Genomic DNA, 17047 nt, shown 5'->3' on the forward strand with positions numbered 1-17047 from the left:
TTTCTGTCTCCCTTCCCCTTTCAGCTATTGCTCCAGCACCATGCCTGCCTGCCGCCACACTCTCCACTATGATGATAACAAACTTAACCCTCTGTAAACAAGCCCCCAATTAAATATTTTCTGTCATAAGTTGCCTTGGTCATGGTGTTTCCTCACAGCAATAAAACAGTAACTAAAACAGGCCTTTAATCCCAGCACTCAGAAGCAGAGGTAGGCAGATCTCTGAGTTTCAAGCAAGCCAGGGCTATATAGTGAGACTCTATCTCAAAACAAAACGAACAAGCAAAAAACAGAAAAGAAGGACTAGAAAGAAGGCTCAGTGGTTAAGAGCATGTACTGTTCTTTCATAGTTCGGTTCCTAGCACCACTGTCAGGCAGTTCACAACTACCTGTGATGCCAGTTCTAGGAATTCAACATCCTCTCTTCTGGCACCCACTGGCACCTGCACCCACAAGCAGAGATACACACATATATGATGCATTTAAAAAAAAAAAAAAAAACCTAACATTTTTTTTTGTTTTGGTTTTTCGAGACAGGGTTTCTCTGTGTAGCTTTGCGCCTTTCCTGGATCTCACTCTGTAGACCAGGCTGGCCTCGAACTCACAGAGATCCACCTGCCTCTGCCTACTGAGTGCTGGGATCACTGCCCGGCTAAACCTCAACAGTTTTAAACATTTATCTATATTTGTGGCCAGAGTTAGTTCTCTACTTCCACTAAGTGTGTGCCAAGGATCAAACTCAAGTCATCAGGTTTGGTGGCAGTCATCTTTATCTGCTGAGCCAGGTTACCAGACCGCTAAATAATAGTTTTTAGAAACCATCACCCATTTGAAAGATTTGTTTTTTAAAATTTTCTATGCACATATTTTGTCTTACTAACTAACTACCAACTCAACAGCACCTACAGCACTTATCGAGTCTAACTATGAATGCAGTCTAGTCCTCTGAAATTGGAAGGGAACTTGAGCACGGATCTAAAAGGAAGGTGAACACAGTGGTAAAACAAGAGAAGGGAAACCTGGACTGTAAGTCTCTTTTTCAATGGGAAGCCCAGACTCTGGCTTCAGTTGGCTAAGCCCACAGAATGCAGAGCCTCTGTGGAACCCATGCGGACCATGGCTTCCGGGATACGGTGAAAGAACTCTTATGAATGCCTGATTGAGTGGTATTAACAGAGTACACCAGGAAAAAAAATCTCACACACAATAATCACTGCAAGAAGATCCCACAGGTCATAGAAAACATAAAGGAATTTTAATATCCAAACAGTCAGGATAAAGAATACTGGCTCCATGACCCACTGAGAGTCACTCAGGTTCTTTACAGTACCAGAGAGTAAAATCGAATGCATATTGCAAAGAAGTTCACTTTAAAAACCTTGATTTCCTTACCTGATACTTATACCAGGATGAAGATTTTTAGGTTGAAAATTGATTTAAATGATTGAACATTGAAATTAAACCAAAGCCAGCCATGTTCCTAAAATGTCAGTCTTTCATCAGGAACACGTCACCACCTTCTCAACAGCAAATCAACATGAATTTAAAATCTGTGCAATAAGAACATGCTGCTAATAAAAGTCCTCAGTACTGAGTCGAAAGAAGAGAGAAGCTACACTTCTGTACAAAATAAATTACTTGTGCCCAAATGATCCTGCAGTCTATGAGTTGCAAAGGAAGTAAAATTCTTTAATAGAGAAAAATACTGAGGGTGCTAAAACAGAAACAAAAGTCAGAAGGAAAAAAAAGCTAAAAAAATTAGCCAAAATAGTTTCCTGATGTGTGTGATTTATTTTTCTTAAAATTTTTTTAAGTATTTCATTTAAGCTGCTTTTATTGCCTGTCCTGATCTGTAGAACTTTACAAAGAAATAAAATTTCCAAGTATTTAAAAAATTTATTCATCTTCCATAAAGCAAATTTCAATGTATTAGTACTTAAAAATACACAGTGACTTAATGAAACATCAGCACGACTGCATAGAACTGAGCTCCAGAGAAGCATGCATTTTGAGCTGTCTTTCTGGGCTCTGCTTTACAAGAGGACTGGCTTAGAAAACAAGTTAGAGTCATGTGCTCCTACCTGGAAGATACAGGCCAGGAAATGCTTCCGATTCCACAGGCCTAAGTAAAATGCTGGGAGCTCTCTGCAGGTCTCAAAACCCACAATTCACAGGGGCTCCTTCCTCTCTGATGTCAAGGAGGAGGTTGTGGTCATCACTGAAACCAAACCAAACCAAGAGACTCTGAAATGTATTAGAAATCCCAAGGCTAGAACAATGCCATCAAAGAGCAAACCTCAAAAATAATGTGGAAGCTCCAAGAGATCAGGTACCAAAGAACCAAAGTCATGCCTGTGCTGTGGAGCCTCTTCCTTGATGGCTATTTAAGGAGGTAGGATTTTAAGGGTTTCTTATTTTTTTGTTTGTTCATATTTTGGCCTCTGAATATTTAAAAAATGTTTTGCCCGGCTGGTCCTTCAGGCTAGTTTTGGAGTTCTTAATGAACCCCAAGCCTGACAGAGGAATATTCTACAGTTTCACAGCTAACATTTGTACATATTAAAATGGATTTACTTTTTTAAGTAAATCTAACTAGAAAACATCAAATTAATATATTCCTTTACATACAACTTTGTGTCTCAAAATTCTTGAAAAACAAGAACAGATGAGTTTGTATCAAAGACTACCAAAGTACGTATGTGATATTCACATGCAAACGTAAAACCCGTCTTATGTCAACTCTTCATGACACCTTTAGGAAGGGAATGACATACAAAGTTTGCTAACTGCAAACTATGACTTGCGGAAGGAACTATCTCAGAAAACACCACATGTAAACGTAGATGCTGACACATGAAGCTGATGTGGGTGAGGACTTAGCACACTGCAGTCTCCTTAGTCACAAGCTGTTGTTTTTATAGTTCCTGGTAGATGGCAAAGTTTATCACAGAAGATAAAAATCCCTTTAAACAAATCCAACAGTGAATCCTTGAGGCACCTTCTCATATAAAAACAAGATGAATGCAGTTATCAGTCCATCTGAGAAAAGTTTTCAATCTAAGTGAACATCATTTTTTTTCATTTAAGAATATGTTACAGAATTTTTATAAGGCAGGACAAATTTGTGAAAAAAATGTAGATACAAAATGATATAAACTAATAATTTACATTTAAAAATTCCAAAGGGCTAACAGTGGAGATGGTATAGGTCACGTAATGCCTACTCTTTAAAACTAACACAGAACTGTGCATACGCTGAAAGTTATAAAGAACTTCTAGACTTTGCACAAGTTTGGCTTCTCTTTTTACATCTATATTACATGTTTTAAATCATATCAGGAATGCAAACTAAAAATGCACGCTACTTTAGTGGAAAGTTCAATATTGTGCAATTTTCTGCCTCTTAATTTTTAAAAAGTGGCAGCAATCCCTGCATTTGTCTTTGAAACAAGGATCTGAGAAACTTTATCAAAAAAGATAATGAAGGCAAAAATTGGCAGACATCCACCATCTTGTTCCTTTTTAAAACAATGTGGATGAAAAGTAATTTCATGATTAAAAAATGAATCTTTTAAATAAATACATCATTATCTGGCATTTGCACTGACTGATTTGATAAATCTTTAAGTAAACAACAGCTTTCCTACCCTCCCTGTAGCGTCAAGCCACTGGCTTCCATTTTGTAGTCTGTTCTCACTGGGTTTCATACCCTGCCACTCGATACCCAGCAGGCTGATTAGGAAGCATGTTGCCATTCTGGCCTTGAGGTGGCGGCACACTGTAATTGGGTCCCATCCATGGTGCAGAAGACTGGGTCTGACTGTTAGACAAAGTGAGAGAAGCAGAGGAGAGGGAAATCCATTGTCAGAACAATGTCAGGCCAAGAGTGAGTAACACATACACAAGGACACATACCTTTTCTTAACCCAAATATGAGGAAAAACTGTTAAGCCAGGGAAAACAAACACAAAACAATTTTCTCTTAAAATAAGCGTCCCCAGCCAGGCGTGGTGGTGCAAGCCTTGCCAGCCTAGTCCACAGAGCTAGTTCTAGGACAGCCAGGGCTGCACAGCAAAACCTGTCTCAAAAGCAAAAAACAAAAACAAAAATCCCCATGTATATATTTGGGTAATTAATTTTATTTATTTTTTTTTTTTAGAAATTACAGCTAAGAAAATAGTTTAAACTGGGTGTTTAATCCCAGCACTTGGGAGGAAGAGGCAAGCATATCTCTATGAGTTTGAGACAGCCTGGTCTGCAGAGGGACTTCCAGGATAGTCAGGGCTACACAGTGAAACCTTGCTTGAAAAAACAAAAAAATACTTTTAATCTATAAACATTCATCCCCTTTGAACTCAGAAAAAGCATCCCTCTACTTGGGCTGGATACACACTGGACAAGCCACTCTCTTTGTTTGCAGCACAGTGAGTTCCAGGCCAATCAGAGCTACATCGAGAGACACTGTCTCAAAGCAAAAAGACACACACAAAAAAACTGCAACATTAGGTATAGGGAGAACTAACACCTTTAATACGTAAGAAAAACTATTAGGTAGTTTTTAAAAGAATTTTTTTTTTTTTTACTATTTTTGTTTTTTAAGACTTATTTCTATATATTTTGAGTTTTTACCTGCATGTATGTATGTGTGCAGCATACCTAGCACCTACTGAGGCCAGAAAAGGGTGTTGGATCTCCTGGACTAGAATTACAGATGGCTGTGAGCCGACCTGTGGGTGCTGAGAACCTGGTCTTCTGTAGAAACAATAAGTGATCTTAACTGTTCAGCCATCTACCCAACTCTATTACAGAACATTTCTAATCTGACAATTTCAGACACATACACAGTATATCTTTTTTCTTTATCTTTTTTCTTTTTTTTTTTTTTTTTGAAAAAAGGACTGTTGCCTGAGCTAGCATGGCACTTGCTATGTAGACTGGGCTAGCCTCCAAATTATAGAGATCTACCACCCCTCTGCCTCCTGAGTGCTGGGATTAAAGGTGTGTGCCACCTCACTTGCCTTGATATTATGTGCTTATAATCCTAGTTTGCTTTTCAGAAATGAAAATAAAATGGCATCATTTGGGGTATATAAGGCCTGTGAAATAACAGTGTATGAACAAACCTTTCATGCAGGAAAAAAAAAAAGAACAATGCATATCAAAGTATTTGTACTGCTCTTTCATTTCATCTGCTCATAGGGAAGACCAGGGCCTGCAGAAAGTCCAGGGCCATGTGAGCATAGCCAGGCTGCACTGGCAATCAACAGAAACACCAGAGGCTGGGATATTGCCAGAGTTTACATCATCACAGGATCAACCTTGACAAATGTACCTGTGAGACACTGGTTACACTTTGGGAATGAGGAACCAAACCTGCTGCCCAAATGTCCTTGAGAAACTGTGGAACCTGGTTAACGGGCAGACACAAGTAACAACGGCAAGAGCCTATGTGGTGCAAGTGAGGGGCCACGAAGTTTGGGGAAAGGAAAGTGCTGCTAGCTACAAGAATATAGTATAGAGATTCAGCTGTATATAATAAAGCTATACCTAGAAAGATCAAGGAATTTTTTTAGAGGGAAGCCATTTATCAAGGAATATTTGGTGTTATTTAGCTTTTAATATTCAGCTGTTTCTTGCTATGAAATTCTTGTGCACTCATATACTACTAGGCCATACAACAATAGCATAAACTTCTCAGACCTACTGCTGATCTACTAGGTAACACCCCTACAGAGCCTAGGAGACAGGACTCTAGATGCATAGCTTTGTTTCTTATGCAAATGAAGCTCAGACTTTCCTTCCCCAGATTGGCCAAATGGCATTCCAGAGCATTTGACTCAGAGAAAGGATTTTTGCAATATCCAGGTGTAAGTGAAGGGGAGGCAGAATTCCTGGTCAGAGAGTTGGTGGCCTGAGGAGAGGAGAATAAGGCAGAGTTTCTGTAGATGGTAGGGCACAGTCGCATGGCCAGAGAGAAAGGAACAAGGCAGTTTTTTTTGTAGAGAATATGGATTCACTCAGGTCAAGAGAGTAGGACGAGAAGAAATGAGCATAGACAGGGAAACTGAAGACGAAGATGAGATTGAAAGCATAGGGCCTTACTAAAATTATGAGAGGACAGAAAAAGAAGGGACAGAGAGGAGCTAAGTGTCAGGACAGAACTGTAGCTGTGTAGATAGAAGTTTATTATAGAGAAATAAAGTAAACGGACGTAAGAAACTAATGTACATAGATTCTTCTCCCTTAGATAACCACGTCAGACATAGCATCTTCCCCAGGACTCTGGGAGGAATCTTCTCAGAGCAGGCCCCTGGGAAAATTCCAATAGGAAAGCTCCTAGAGCAGCCTTTCATCTCAGAGGCCAAATTCTTTGGCAGAGGGGCAGAGGATCAGACACAGAGAGAGAAGGAGGAGTCTTTTGACAGCTGGAATCCACATAAAGGGTGTCTTTTTCCATGGGTAAACAATATATATCCAGGGGCTGCAAGAGTTGGCTCAGAAGTTAAGAGCACTTGTTGTTCTTGCAGAGGACCTAGGTTCAATTCCCAATATCCACATGGTGGCTCACAACCATCCATACTCCAGTTTTAAGTGATTCGATGCCCTCTTGCGACCACTGCAAGCTGAAGGGTGATACACAAAAATATATGCAAGCAAGAGACTCACAGACATAAAACATATCTCTAAAAACATGTACTCAAGTGGCTAGACAGATGGCTCAGTGGTTAACAGCACTGACTGCTCTTCCAGAGGACCCAGTTTCAATTCCCAGCACCCACATGGCAGCTCACAAGTATCTGTAACTCCAGTTCCAGGGGATTTGACAGCTTCACACCAATGCACATAAAATATAAAAAAAAATTAATTAATTAAAAAAATAGGTAAGGAGCTACAGTCATATGAACAGCTTAGAAAATATCAAGTACTTTTCACTAGAAAGTTGATTTAATTTGGGTGTGTTGTTGAATTCCCATTAAAAAATGCAAGTTAGAAGCAGGAGGAGTAAGAGTTCAAGGTCACCCTCAGTTTTATATCAAGGTCAAGGCCAGCAGGGGCTTCATAAGATCTTGCCTTAGAAAAACAAACAAAAAAAGATCTTACCTCAGAAAACAAAAAATAGGGACTGGTAAGATTATTCACCGGGTCAAGGTGCTTGGCACTGAGCTGGAACCTGAGCTTGATCACTACAACTCATATGGAAGAAGGAAAGAACTTCCAGAAGTTTTTCCCTGGCCACCATGAGTACGAAATGGTATGTGTGCCACGCAAATAAACAAAATGTAATAATAAAAAGTTGATTTATTATTAAACATTACCAAAATTTGTATTGTTGTGATTACATTTCAAGGTAAAATATTTCTAGGCAAAATTTTACCTTATTTTGTTTGCATGAGTGGGGAGAGAGAGAGAGAGAGAGAGAGAGAGAAAGAGAGAGAGAGAGAGAGAGAGAGAGAAAGCACGCATTGGCTATAGAGCATGTGGAGGTGAGATGTGACCCTTGGGTAAAGTCCTTCAAGGCTATCATTATGTTTAACACTGGGCCACACGTTTTACTCAATACTTAAGTTTCTTTCTGATGTTTTCCAAGGTTAGGAAAGGCAAAGAGCAAATGTGCTTACTTGAATCCCTGCTGGCTCCACGGCTGGCCATACATTCCATAGGCAGGTACTTGCCAACCATTAGGCACATACTGGCCAATCTGTTGTGCATTTCCATACCACTGGCCCCACTGGCCATATGCTGGTGGATATCCAATTTGATTTTGCTGCTATCAAGTAAAATTACAACAGACAATTTAGTATTACTTGAATTTGTTTGTATATACAGCCTTAATACACTACACAGCCAAAGCACAGGGTCATTACTACAACTGAAATAATAGGATAGGCCTGGGAGAATGTAGCTCAGTGGCAGAATGAATGCTTAATCTATGTGAGGCCTGGATCCAATCCTCAGTATCTCTCTCACACACACTCAGAAAGACTACTGAAAAAAGTGCCATTATACTACTGAAACTATGTGGTGCTCTAAATGGCTGTCTTTGTAAGGCTCAGGCAATGGACTAATAATAAAAGCTAGAACTTGCTGTTCATAACTGTGCCTGATTGTTTCCTCTAGATCGGGCACATAAGAAGTCTATATATGTGGTTTAGGGTATTTCTCACTGATACATCTATGCTCCATTTACAACTCCCTCATAGAAATCTCTGTGGTGTTGAGTTTGGACTACTAAAGTTGCCTAGAAAAAGAAGCAGCAGCAATACTAAAGCCTACGTATATTTATAGCTTTACTTCTTGTTCAGTTGGGTCAAGCATGCTTGTGAGTTCTCCAAATCATTGTGAATAAATCTACCAAGTATTAAGAAAAGATTTAATACCCTGTTAGGTTTGGCGGAGCATTTTAAAATCCACTGTGTGAGCATGAGTCAACTGAGGCGGTTACACTCATCATGTCACCACTGCAATCCATGACACACCACTCCGGAACTATAATACATGTAGGAAGAGCCCTTATATACTATGAAGTGAGCTAGAAACTCATTAAAAAGGATTATCAACAAGCTTCATTTTAAAGCAACCTCATTACTAGCCCAGCAAGTCCATCCCAAAGTCAAGGACCCTCTCACCTGTTGCACAGGATTTATCATATCAAGAGTCTCTTTGCCCCAATAGCATTTCACCACATGCCCTTCAATGGTGGTACCATTAACAGAAACAATCGCATGTGCTGCACTTTCATGGGAATTGAACCTATTGGAAACGATATTAAGAATCACCAATTTAAATTCTTATAAGTATTTATGAACACAAACTATTTTTAAAAATCCTGAAAAATAAATTTGACAGCAAGCATGGAAAAAATAGAAGATTCTGAAATGATCCCCACCTACCCACTAAAAAAGTGGCATATTTTCTTTGCTATGTTTTTTCAAAGATCTTACAGCTGCAGAGAACCTCTACCTCTCAAGTGCTATGATTATAGATATGCACCACCATGCCTGGCATAGGAAATTTGTTTTAATGGAGGGTATGTTTTGTTGGCCTTGTGTTGGAAAGACGGAGTTACAAAACTGTATCTTTTAAGTATATTTTAATCCCAGCACTTGGAAGGCAGAGGCAGGTAGAGCTCTGTGAGTTCGAGGCCAGCCAGAGCAGTACAGTGAGACCTTGTCAATAAGAAAAATGAATAAAAATTAAGCACACAGCTATATGTTAAAGATATTTCTCTCTCAGGTTTCAGTGTTATCCAGGTGAATGTACTTGAGCTGTAAGTGTAACGTAAGTGATCACAAATTCTTAAGAAAAACACTATATTAAATGTTCAAATTATTTCTAAAGAAAAAAAGCTTTGAAAGAAACTATCCTTACCGAACAAATGAATATCCTTTATCTGGGAAGACTCGAATTTCCATTATTTGTCCAAATGGAGAAAAAGTCTGACGCATTAGTTGTTCTGTTAGAAACAAAAGCAAACAACAACAACAAAAAAAAAAGAATTCACATTATTAAAAACCTATAAATATGAAGCTTTTCAGTTTAAGCTAGTTTCAAGGTTCCACACAGGCAAACCCCCATACCTGTCAGTCCCGACGTCACCCCTCCACAATACACAGTGCAGTTGCTGGGGCTAGACTGACTTACAACCTCATCGTATGACAGCTGTTTGGTGTTTGCTGGGAAGAGAGAACATTTTGTATCTTCAAATCATTACCCATATTTGGAAGGATTAACTCATTAACTACCCTACTATAATAGCAGTTTTCCTCAATCAAAATGCCTATAAAACACATATTACATTTTAGTTTATGATTAAGCCTCCCCCAAGAATGCATAAACATTATCCCATATGCTCTATTTAACAGGAGACTTGACATTAGAAATAAGATAATTATTTAAAATCACAAAAATGAAAACTAAGTACATTTTGAGCAGTAGTCTTGATCTGCTTCTCATCTATTTCTGCAATAAGTCTCCGGGCACAGCTCTAACATTTAAAATCTAGTGTATTTTCTCTCCACAATTCCACATTGCTTCTCTTCTCCAATGCACCTACACTCATATGTACTCTTTGGAGCTGGAGGCTTTCGGGTTGCCCAGTTAGTTCTGATTTGTCTTCCACCAAGCCACTGGCCACCCATCTGCTGAATGGCATTTTCTGCATCCTGTTCCGCACATTAGAGACAGTAAAGAAGCTGCAATTAGTTGATATTACAAATAACTTACAGCAATAAAGAAAATGTGATACTTTTTGCAGATTTTAAAAAATGAAAATGCCTTATGAAACACAATAACCAATAACTTTCCAAAATTACAACACTGTCTTTAAATTCCATTTCTTGGATAATGGGTTTGGGGAATGCTAAACAGGGTTAAAGATACACAGGTACAGCAGGATATACCTCTCAATCTTTGGGATAACAGAGCAATTACAAATCATCAAAAATACCTTGACAAAACATTTTGGGCTTCTTTTTTTGGTTGTAAGCATTTTTACTTTGCATTGTTTGAAGCACAGTATCAGTATTTTTCCATGTGTCAGGTGCTAAATGACTAAATAACCCAACAGAATAAAGGAGACTGCTTTCTAGTGAGGGTGCTAATTATCAGTAAACTAAATATACAGTAAAGAAAAAGATAAAAACAACCTTCTCTACAGCACTGTGCATGTACTTCTGATTGTGCTCACCCATTTGTTGAAAAAGGAGACAAAGCCATATCCCTTAGACTTCCCCGTAGCCATGTCTTTTACCACGCGAGCATCTCTGAAATAGAAGCCACCAGAAACTGGGTTTTGGAAACTGTCCTCTGGGCATAAAAGGAGAGCCATATACAGTTCACGTTTACATTTCCCCTTCACTAATAGTAAGCTGTTAATATAAATTCACCTTTTATTCTATAAAACTTAATTTATTGGCCAATGAGGGTTAATTTTATAGACATGCAAATCAATAATGTCTTAAATATAAATCTATATTATAAAGAAAGTTTCCCACTTCAAAATGTTTTATGAACATCTAAATATTAAGCATGGTGAAAGCAGATGTTCCCATTAATTATTTAGTAATTACAAGGTTCTCAGGTACAATATATTGTCTTTCTTTAACCATGCAATTTATAATTTGCTATTTGGCACCATATTCTACCTAATCATTCAAAAATTAAAATACAAAACTGAAAACTATAGAATAAAAAAACTGTATATCCCTTAAGCTAATTACTTCATTTTCTCAGATGAATATATACCCCCATTTTGGGCTAGGGCAAATTTTGAGAACTTGACATTTTCAGAAATGCTAAATCATTGAAGAATACTACAAAAACATTTTACTTTTAAACTATCTAAGAAAAGATTTTGTACTGAATTTCATAACAGCATTCATAGTAAGATTGATTGGAAACTACAAGATATGAAACAAAGTTTTAAAAAGTCAGAAAGTAAAAAAGCACGCCAACATTTATCCACTGTGAACCGTAGCTTGTAGTTAGCCAGGGCAATTCTGTCCATTCTTCAGAGACACTCTGCAAAATAACCAGAGCCCTATTATTTGAGATTGAGTAAAAACCCAGCCACGATAGCTAAAACTCCACACCTCAAAACCTGGACTCAAACTGTGCTGCTTCACAGGCAATCTATTTAACTCAGCCAAGTGTGTCACAGTGCTTGTTCTCTCAAGACACATGGACACAACAGGCATGCTTACAACAAGAACCCAATCAGAAAGCCATGCAATGTAATTGTAAGTACACACAAGTACATTTCAGATGAGCTTAGAAGTGACTTATTAAGGGCAATCAAAATGACAGATTCTGATGATTAAACTAATGTAAGTCACTTCTCAGTAACTATTATCTACATGGCACACATGCATTTAATTTGGTAGTTGATTTACTTCTATATCAAAATTTGCTATATGACCCTAAACTCAAGTAACAGGAGGGGTTCAAGCTATTTAAATTAAGGAAAGAATTATTTTCATAAAAATATTTAATAGACCACCATGTACCCTATACTGTCTATAAATCAAGCATGGTATAAACTGCCTACAGAGACATCTACTGTAGAAACCCTTCAATATTCTTATCAGGCTGTCGCCTTAAGACAAGAAACAACAACACAAACAAAACCAGAAATGTGTATTTTCAATTGCCAAATAGTTAGGAAAGCTAACTTCCTGTATAAGCTAACATTTAAACACAAATTACCTCAACAAAAAGGCCTAACCAAGAAAAAAAAAAATTAACAAATTAACAATTGTGTGCCCATAAGAAAATCCAAATACCGGGGCTGGGGAAACAGATCAACAGATAACGTGCTATCATGCAAATGAAAGGACCTGAGTTCAAATCTCCAGCATATACATGTCAAGTCAGTGTGGTAGAGACGGGATACTCAGGGTAAGCTGCCTGGACTAGTAGAATTAGTGAGCTCTAGGTTCTAGTGAGAAATTCTGCCCCAATGTATTTGGTGGAGAGTGATGGAGGAAGACACTTGATGTCAATCTCTGGCATATACACACATACGTACCCACATACATGTGAAAATAAATACGCAAACAAAAAATCCAGACTAAAAATATGATATAGTCATATTTAACAAAAAGATAGACTAGTTTTACAACTACAAAGTCATGAAACTGTTAAATTTGAAGGCCATTTAACTTTACAATTTTTTAAACATTTAGTGTGTGTATGTATGTGTGTGTGTGTGTGTGTGTGTATGCGCATGAATGTATGGAAGTCAGAGGACAATTTTCAGGAGTCAGTTTTCTCCTTCCACCATGTGGAGTTTTGGGACTGAACTCAGGTCATCAGGCTTGACAGCAAGCAACCTTACCTGTTGAACCATTTTATCAGCCCTTCAATAATTATTAAACAATCTTTGTCTAAATTTCTAACTAAAATCCTCATCAGAAAGGGTAATTAAGCCAAAATGAAAAATCCACCACAATAGCTATTTCACTTGTCCATGTTAGAAGAGGTTTCTTTCTTTCTAGTGTCTCACCCTTACTTCCTCCTAAAATGACTTGCACAGAAAGCAGCATGGATCAGGATGGAACTCTTAAGCCTTCTGTTGTCCTGTGACTACTCTGAGGACAGGATGAAACTTACCAAGATTTTCTACACCAAACTGAAAATGTACAAGATTCTGCAGAGAAGGACTTTTAGAGCTTGACAGAATGAAGTTAAAGTAAGGCATGCCTATTCTAGATACTTGAAAGCAAACCAACCACTACTGAAATCCTAACACAGCTTATAAAATCACCAAGAAATGAAAACTTCCTTATTTTCTTAACCAGTTCTCACAAGGGAAAATGTCATGTAACAGAAGAGTCCATTTATAAGCTCGAATCCTGTCCTACCCTCAAAGTGACTCTCTCACCAATCAACTGCAACTCTCAATGAAAACTCACTAGAATGCTATGGGCATCTACTTTCAAATCTCCTCACCTCTATCTGCTGTTTTGTTCAAACCACCCATAGCTAGAATTCCCTTTTTATTTTGTTCTAGTGACACAGTAACAAAGGAATCAGAAACCCTGTAACACTTTCCCTAAACTCAACAACTGCTTCTGAATGAATATTGAAATTGCTTGTTACTCTTACTGTAATATGGCATGTATTAAGACTTCTACTAAAGTTTTTCTATGATGAATACTACTCTGAATAAATACTGACAAAGGGCCTAAAATGCATGGCTACAATTAAACATAAGACAGTGTTTCCCAAAACAGTACAAAGTACTACTGCTAAGTTTTAAAGGCGGGGAAGAATTAAATGCCAAGGAAGTAATATTTAATAACTGCTTTTTCAATCAAAACTGTTGAGGTTTTATTTTATTAAATTAACATAAAATGCATGTAATCATACAAGTGCCTGAATAACTCCTTTAATCACAGCACAACACCTCCAGAAGTTTAAAAATGTCTATGACAGCAGTCTGAGGAAGTGCTGCTAACTGGGCAAGGGTCTAAAGATGACCAAAGATCAGTTACTCATTAGTGGGAATACAACCTGCTGTTAAGACTCTTGGATGATCTCTAAACAATGGAATATGCTGTATTTAAAGTGTTAAAATTAAGGTTCACAGTCACAACAAAATTATAGTTATTATTACATAAAGTCACTTCCAATTCAAAGTGTTTTATTTATCTTTTGTTACTTACGAAATTCTTCCGAATGGTGCAAAAGCTGCTTTGATGTCTTCAGTTGTGATTTCTGGACTGAGGTCACCAACAAACACATGGAAATGATCTTACAAAGGAAGGAGGGGAGTGAAAAGAAAAATACAACTTCAGAACTTAAGTACTACAATTAATAAAATTCTTAAGAATTCTTAAAATAATGCACAGACTATATAATCAAGTATAAAATACTGTCCTCGCTATAAAATCCTATTAGTCTTAAACATAATAACTCAAAAGTTAACAACACAGGAAAGAGTCTTCTAAAAAGACTGATAGCTCCCAGAAGCTGGCAGTCTCTGTCTATTTATAGTCAATCATTACAAGGGTCTAGGAAACAAACTATTAACATATAAAAACTTTCATTCTGTAAAAAAAGTAAGACTTAGTTATCATTCTAATAGTAATTATTTACTGTTATTCATTTTATTACTGTATCTAGGCTTTATAAATTACAATTAAGTAGTGGTAATGCAAGTTATGAAGACTAGATTTGCCTTATTTAAGGCAATTTACTGAGGCTAGCTACATGAAATACTTGGTTTAGCCACTATTTTGTGAAGAACAATCAAAGAAATACCTTGCATTGCAACAGTTTGATGTTAAAGCATTTGACAGTTTTCTCAAAAGCCAACAGTTTTGGTTGCCCAGACATTACACCATTCAGTTTATGTGAATCCATGTGCAAGTGAACTAAGACTGAAGGCAACAGAATGAAAACAGTGATCCCTTCACTTTATATCAGCACCATTAAAAAAAGCACTGGAGAGAAATAACCATCCCACAGGTGAAGCTTTGTTTTTTTTTTTTTTTTTTTTTTGTTTTTTGTTTTTTTTTTTGGTTTTTAAAGACAATTCTCAAAAGAAACATTTGAAAAACCAAACTTGCTGAAGAACACTTTAAAATGGACACATATATCAACTTTGACAAAGTAGATTTGGAAAGAAAAGTTACCCCTATTTGCAGGCCTTAAGCAACACACTGGGTTGCTCTTCCGGAAACACTGTTTCAGGAGCAACTTGAGCACTTGGCAGATCTGGGTATGAAGCCCAGGTGACCTCAGGGAAGTAGGGTATCTTGCCCTTTAGGTGGTGAAAGTATTTCTAAGACATCAGCTGCTACCAAGGGGGACAGAGAGCTTGAACTAGCAACAAATTCGTGGACAAGCCACACTTGGTCAACAATGGGAAGAAAGGGAAAAATATTGCCAGAAACAAATAAAAATACTACATCCTTCCCCTCCCCGCTCCCCCCAACCAATATCAAATAAAAACTTGAGGTGGTTAGTGAATACCCTTTCAAGAGAGTTCATTTTATGTTTAAGAAGATACAATTACCTTGTGAACGCTGTGTGCTGACAACGGTACTACCTGATGACAAAGATTAGATTTGTTCTTAAATTTATTAACACAAACACATTAAATCATATCAGGATAACGATCAAAATATTACTGCAAACATGTATGATGTTATATGCTTTACAACAGAACTATGGGGTATAATACAACAAATGCCCACAGGGCAACAAATGTACTTACTGCTTGTATCTTTCTTTTGACTGCTGGGGGTTGTTGCCCAATTCACTTTGACTTCCTAAAAAAGAAGAAAAAAAAGTGTGTGTGTGTGTGTGTGTGTGTGTATACACACATATATTTTCTCAAACACTTCAAAGGCCTATAGATTATGGCATTTAAAATGTTTTAAAAACTTAGACTTTTCTGGACAGTGAGACATGTCTGCTCCTGGCAGCACCAATTACTTCAGAGTAGATGACGGGCATCGAAGAAACTCCATATGGAGTTTGCTTTCTTTATGGCAAAAGTTAACCACTTGGGTAAGAAACTGCTCTTGCCTAGACTGCTTGACAATAAGCTATATAAACTAGACATGCAGGACCCATAAGAAAGTGACCACTGAACTTTGCCAAATCAAGGCGAGATGGTCCTTAAGGTTCCTGCTTCATAGAAGAAACTGCCGACATTCTGCAGGACACAGAGGAAAGAGACTCATGAACTTTGCCAATAAGAAAGACAACCTTTCAAATTTCCTGCTTCACTAAAAAGCCTGCCAGACACTCTAGGCCTGTAGGCTGAAGATGGATGCTCCAATGTTGCAGAGGAACTTTGGGTGACTATCTAGGCAGCCAGATGTCTCTGTTATTTCTAGAATTTTGGAAGTTGCTTACAATGCACTTCCTGTTTACTTAGGTAATATTATATCCTTCTGGGGTCCTTGATGGAGTTGAAGACTAGATAGTTATAATTATAGTTTTCCTTAGTCATGATAAAATGGTAAATTAGATATGAAACTTTAGACTCACAAAAGTAAGATAGATGATAGAGTATTTTCTTTAATTTTGCTAAATACAAATAAACTAGATATTGTAACTATAATTCTTGATAACTGTTTTGTTACATGTAATTTTACTATATTAAAATGAAAACTTTCCTTTTTGATTAGACAGAATAGGAGAAGTGCTGTGGGATGTCTTTCTGTATGCTGTGAATATGTGTTGCTCCCACTGGTTAACAAATGAAGCTGTATTGGCCTATGGCAGGGCAGAATGAAGCCAGGCAGGAAATCCAAGTGGGATAGGGAGAGAAGCCAGCCCGCTGCCCAAGGAGCAACAAGATGCCAGTAGACCGGTAATGCCACAGCCATGTGGCAACATACAAATGAATAGAAATGGGTTAATTTAAGATAAAAGAGCTAGTTAGCAAGAAGCCTGAGCCATAGGCCACACAAGTTGTAATTAATATAAGCCTCGCCGGGCGGTGGTGGCGCCCGCCTTTAATCCCAGCACTTGGGAGGCAGAGCCAGGAGGATCTCTGTGAGTTCGAGGCCAGCCTGGGCTACCAAGTGAG

General features: G+C 37.8%; 1 protein-coding gene across 9 annotated transcripts in view; it reads right to left on the reverse strand.

Moving 5' to 3' along the window:
- Positions 1–1233: 1233 nt before the first annotated feature.
- The window catches only part of Tia1 (TIA1 cytotoxic granule associated RNA binding protein), a 36939-nt gene continuing 21125 nt past the window's right edge, over positions 1234–17047 (reverse strand). The window contains exons 4-13 of one of the 9 annotated variants that reach the window (XM_052722338.1): positions 15722–15776; positions 15521–15553; positions 14166–14253; positions 10688–10763; positions 10055–10163; positions 9579–9674; positions 9370–9454; positions 8628–8751; positions 7620–7768; positions 1234–3820 (exon numbers count right to left, since the gene is read on the reverse strand). In XM_052722338.1, coding sequence (XP_052578298.1) covers positions 3694–3820; positions 7620–7768; positions 8628–8751; positions 9370–9454; positions 9579–9674; positions 10055–10163; positions 10688–10763; positions 14166–14253; positions 15521–15553; positions 15722–15776 — 942 coding nt within the window. In that variant the 3' untranslated portion in view covers positions 1234–3693. Of the gene's footprint in view, positions 3821–7619; positions 7769–8378; positions 8488–8627; positions 8752–9369; positions 9455–9578; positions 9675–9922; positions 10164–10686; positions 15777–17047 lie in introns of those variants that run through there. The other 8 variants (XM_052722340.1, XR_008214685.1, XM_052722339.1 and 5 more) reach the window with 8 other exon arrangements.

This window comes from Peromyscus californicus, unplaced genomic scaffold (genome assembly GCF_007827085.1).
Source record: "Peromyscus californicus insignis strain IS unplaced genomic scaffold, ASM782708v3 Scaffold_6__1_contigs__length_162567912, whole genome shotgun sequence".
NCBI classification, from domain to species: Eukaryota; Metazoa; Chordata; class Mammalia; order Rodentia; family Cricetidae; genus Peromyscus; species Peromyscus californicus.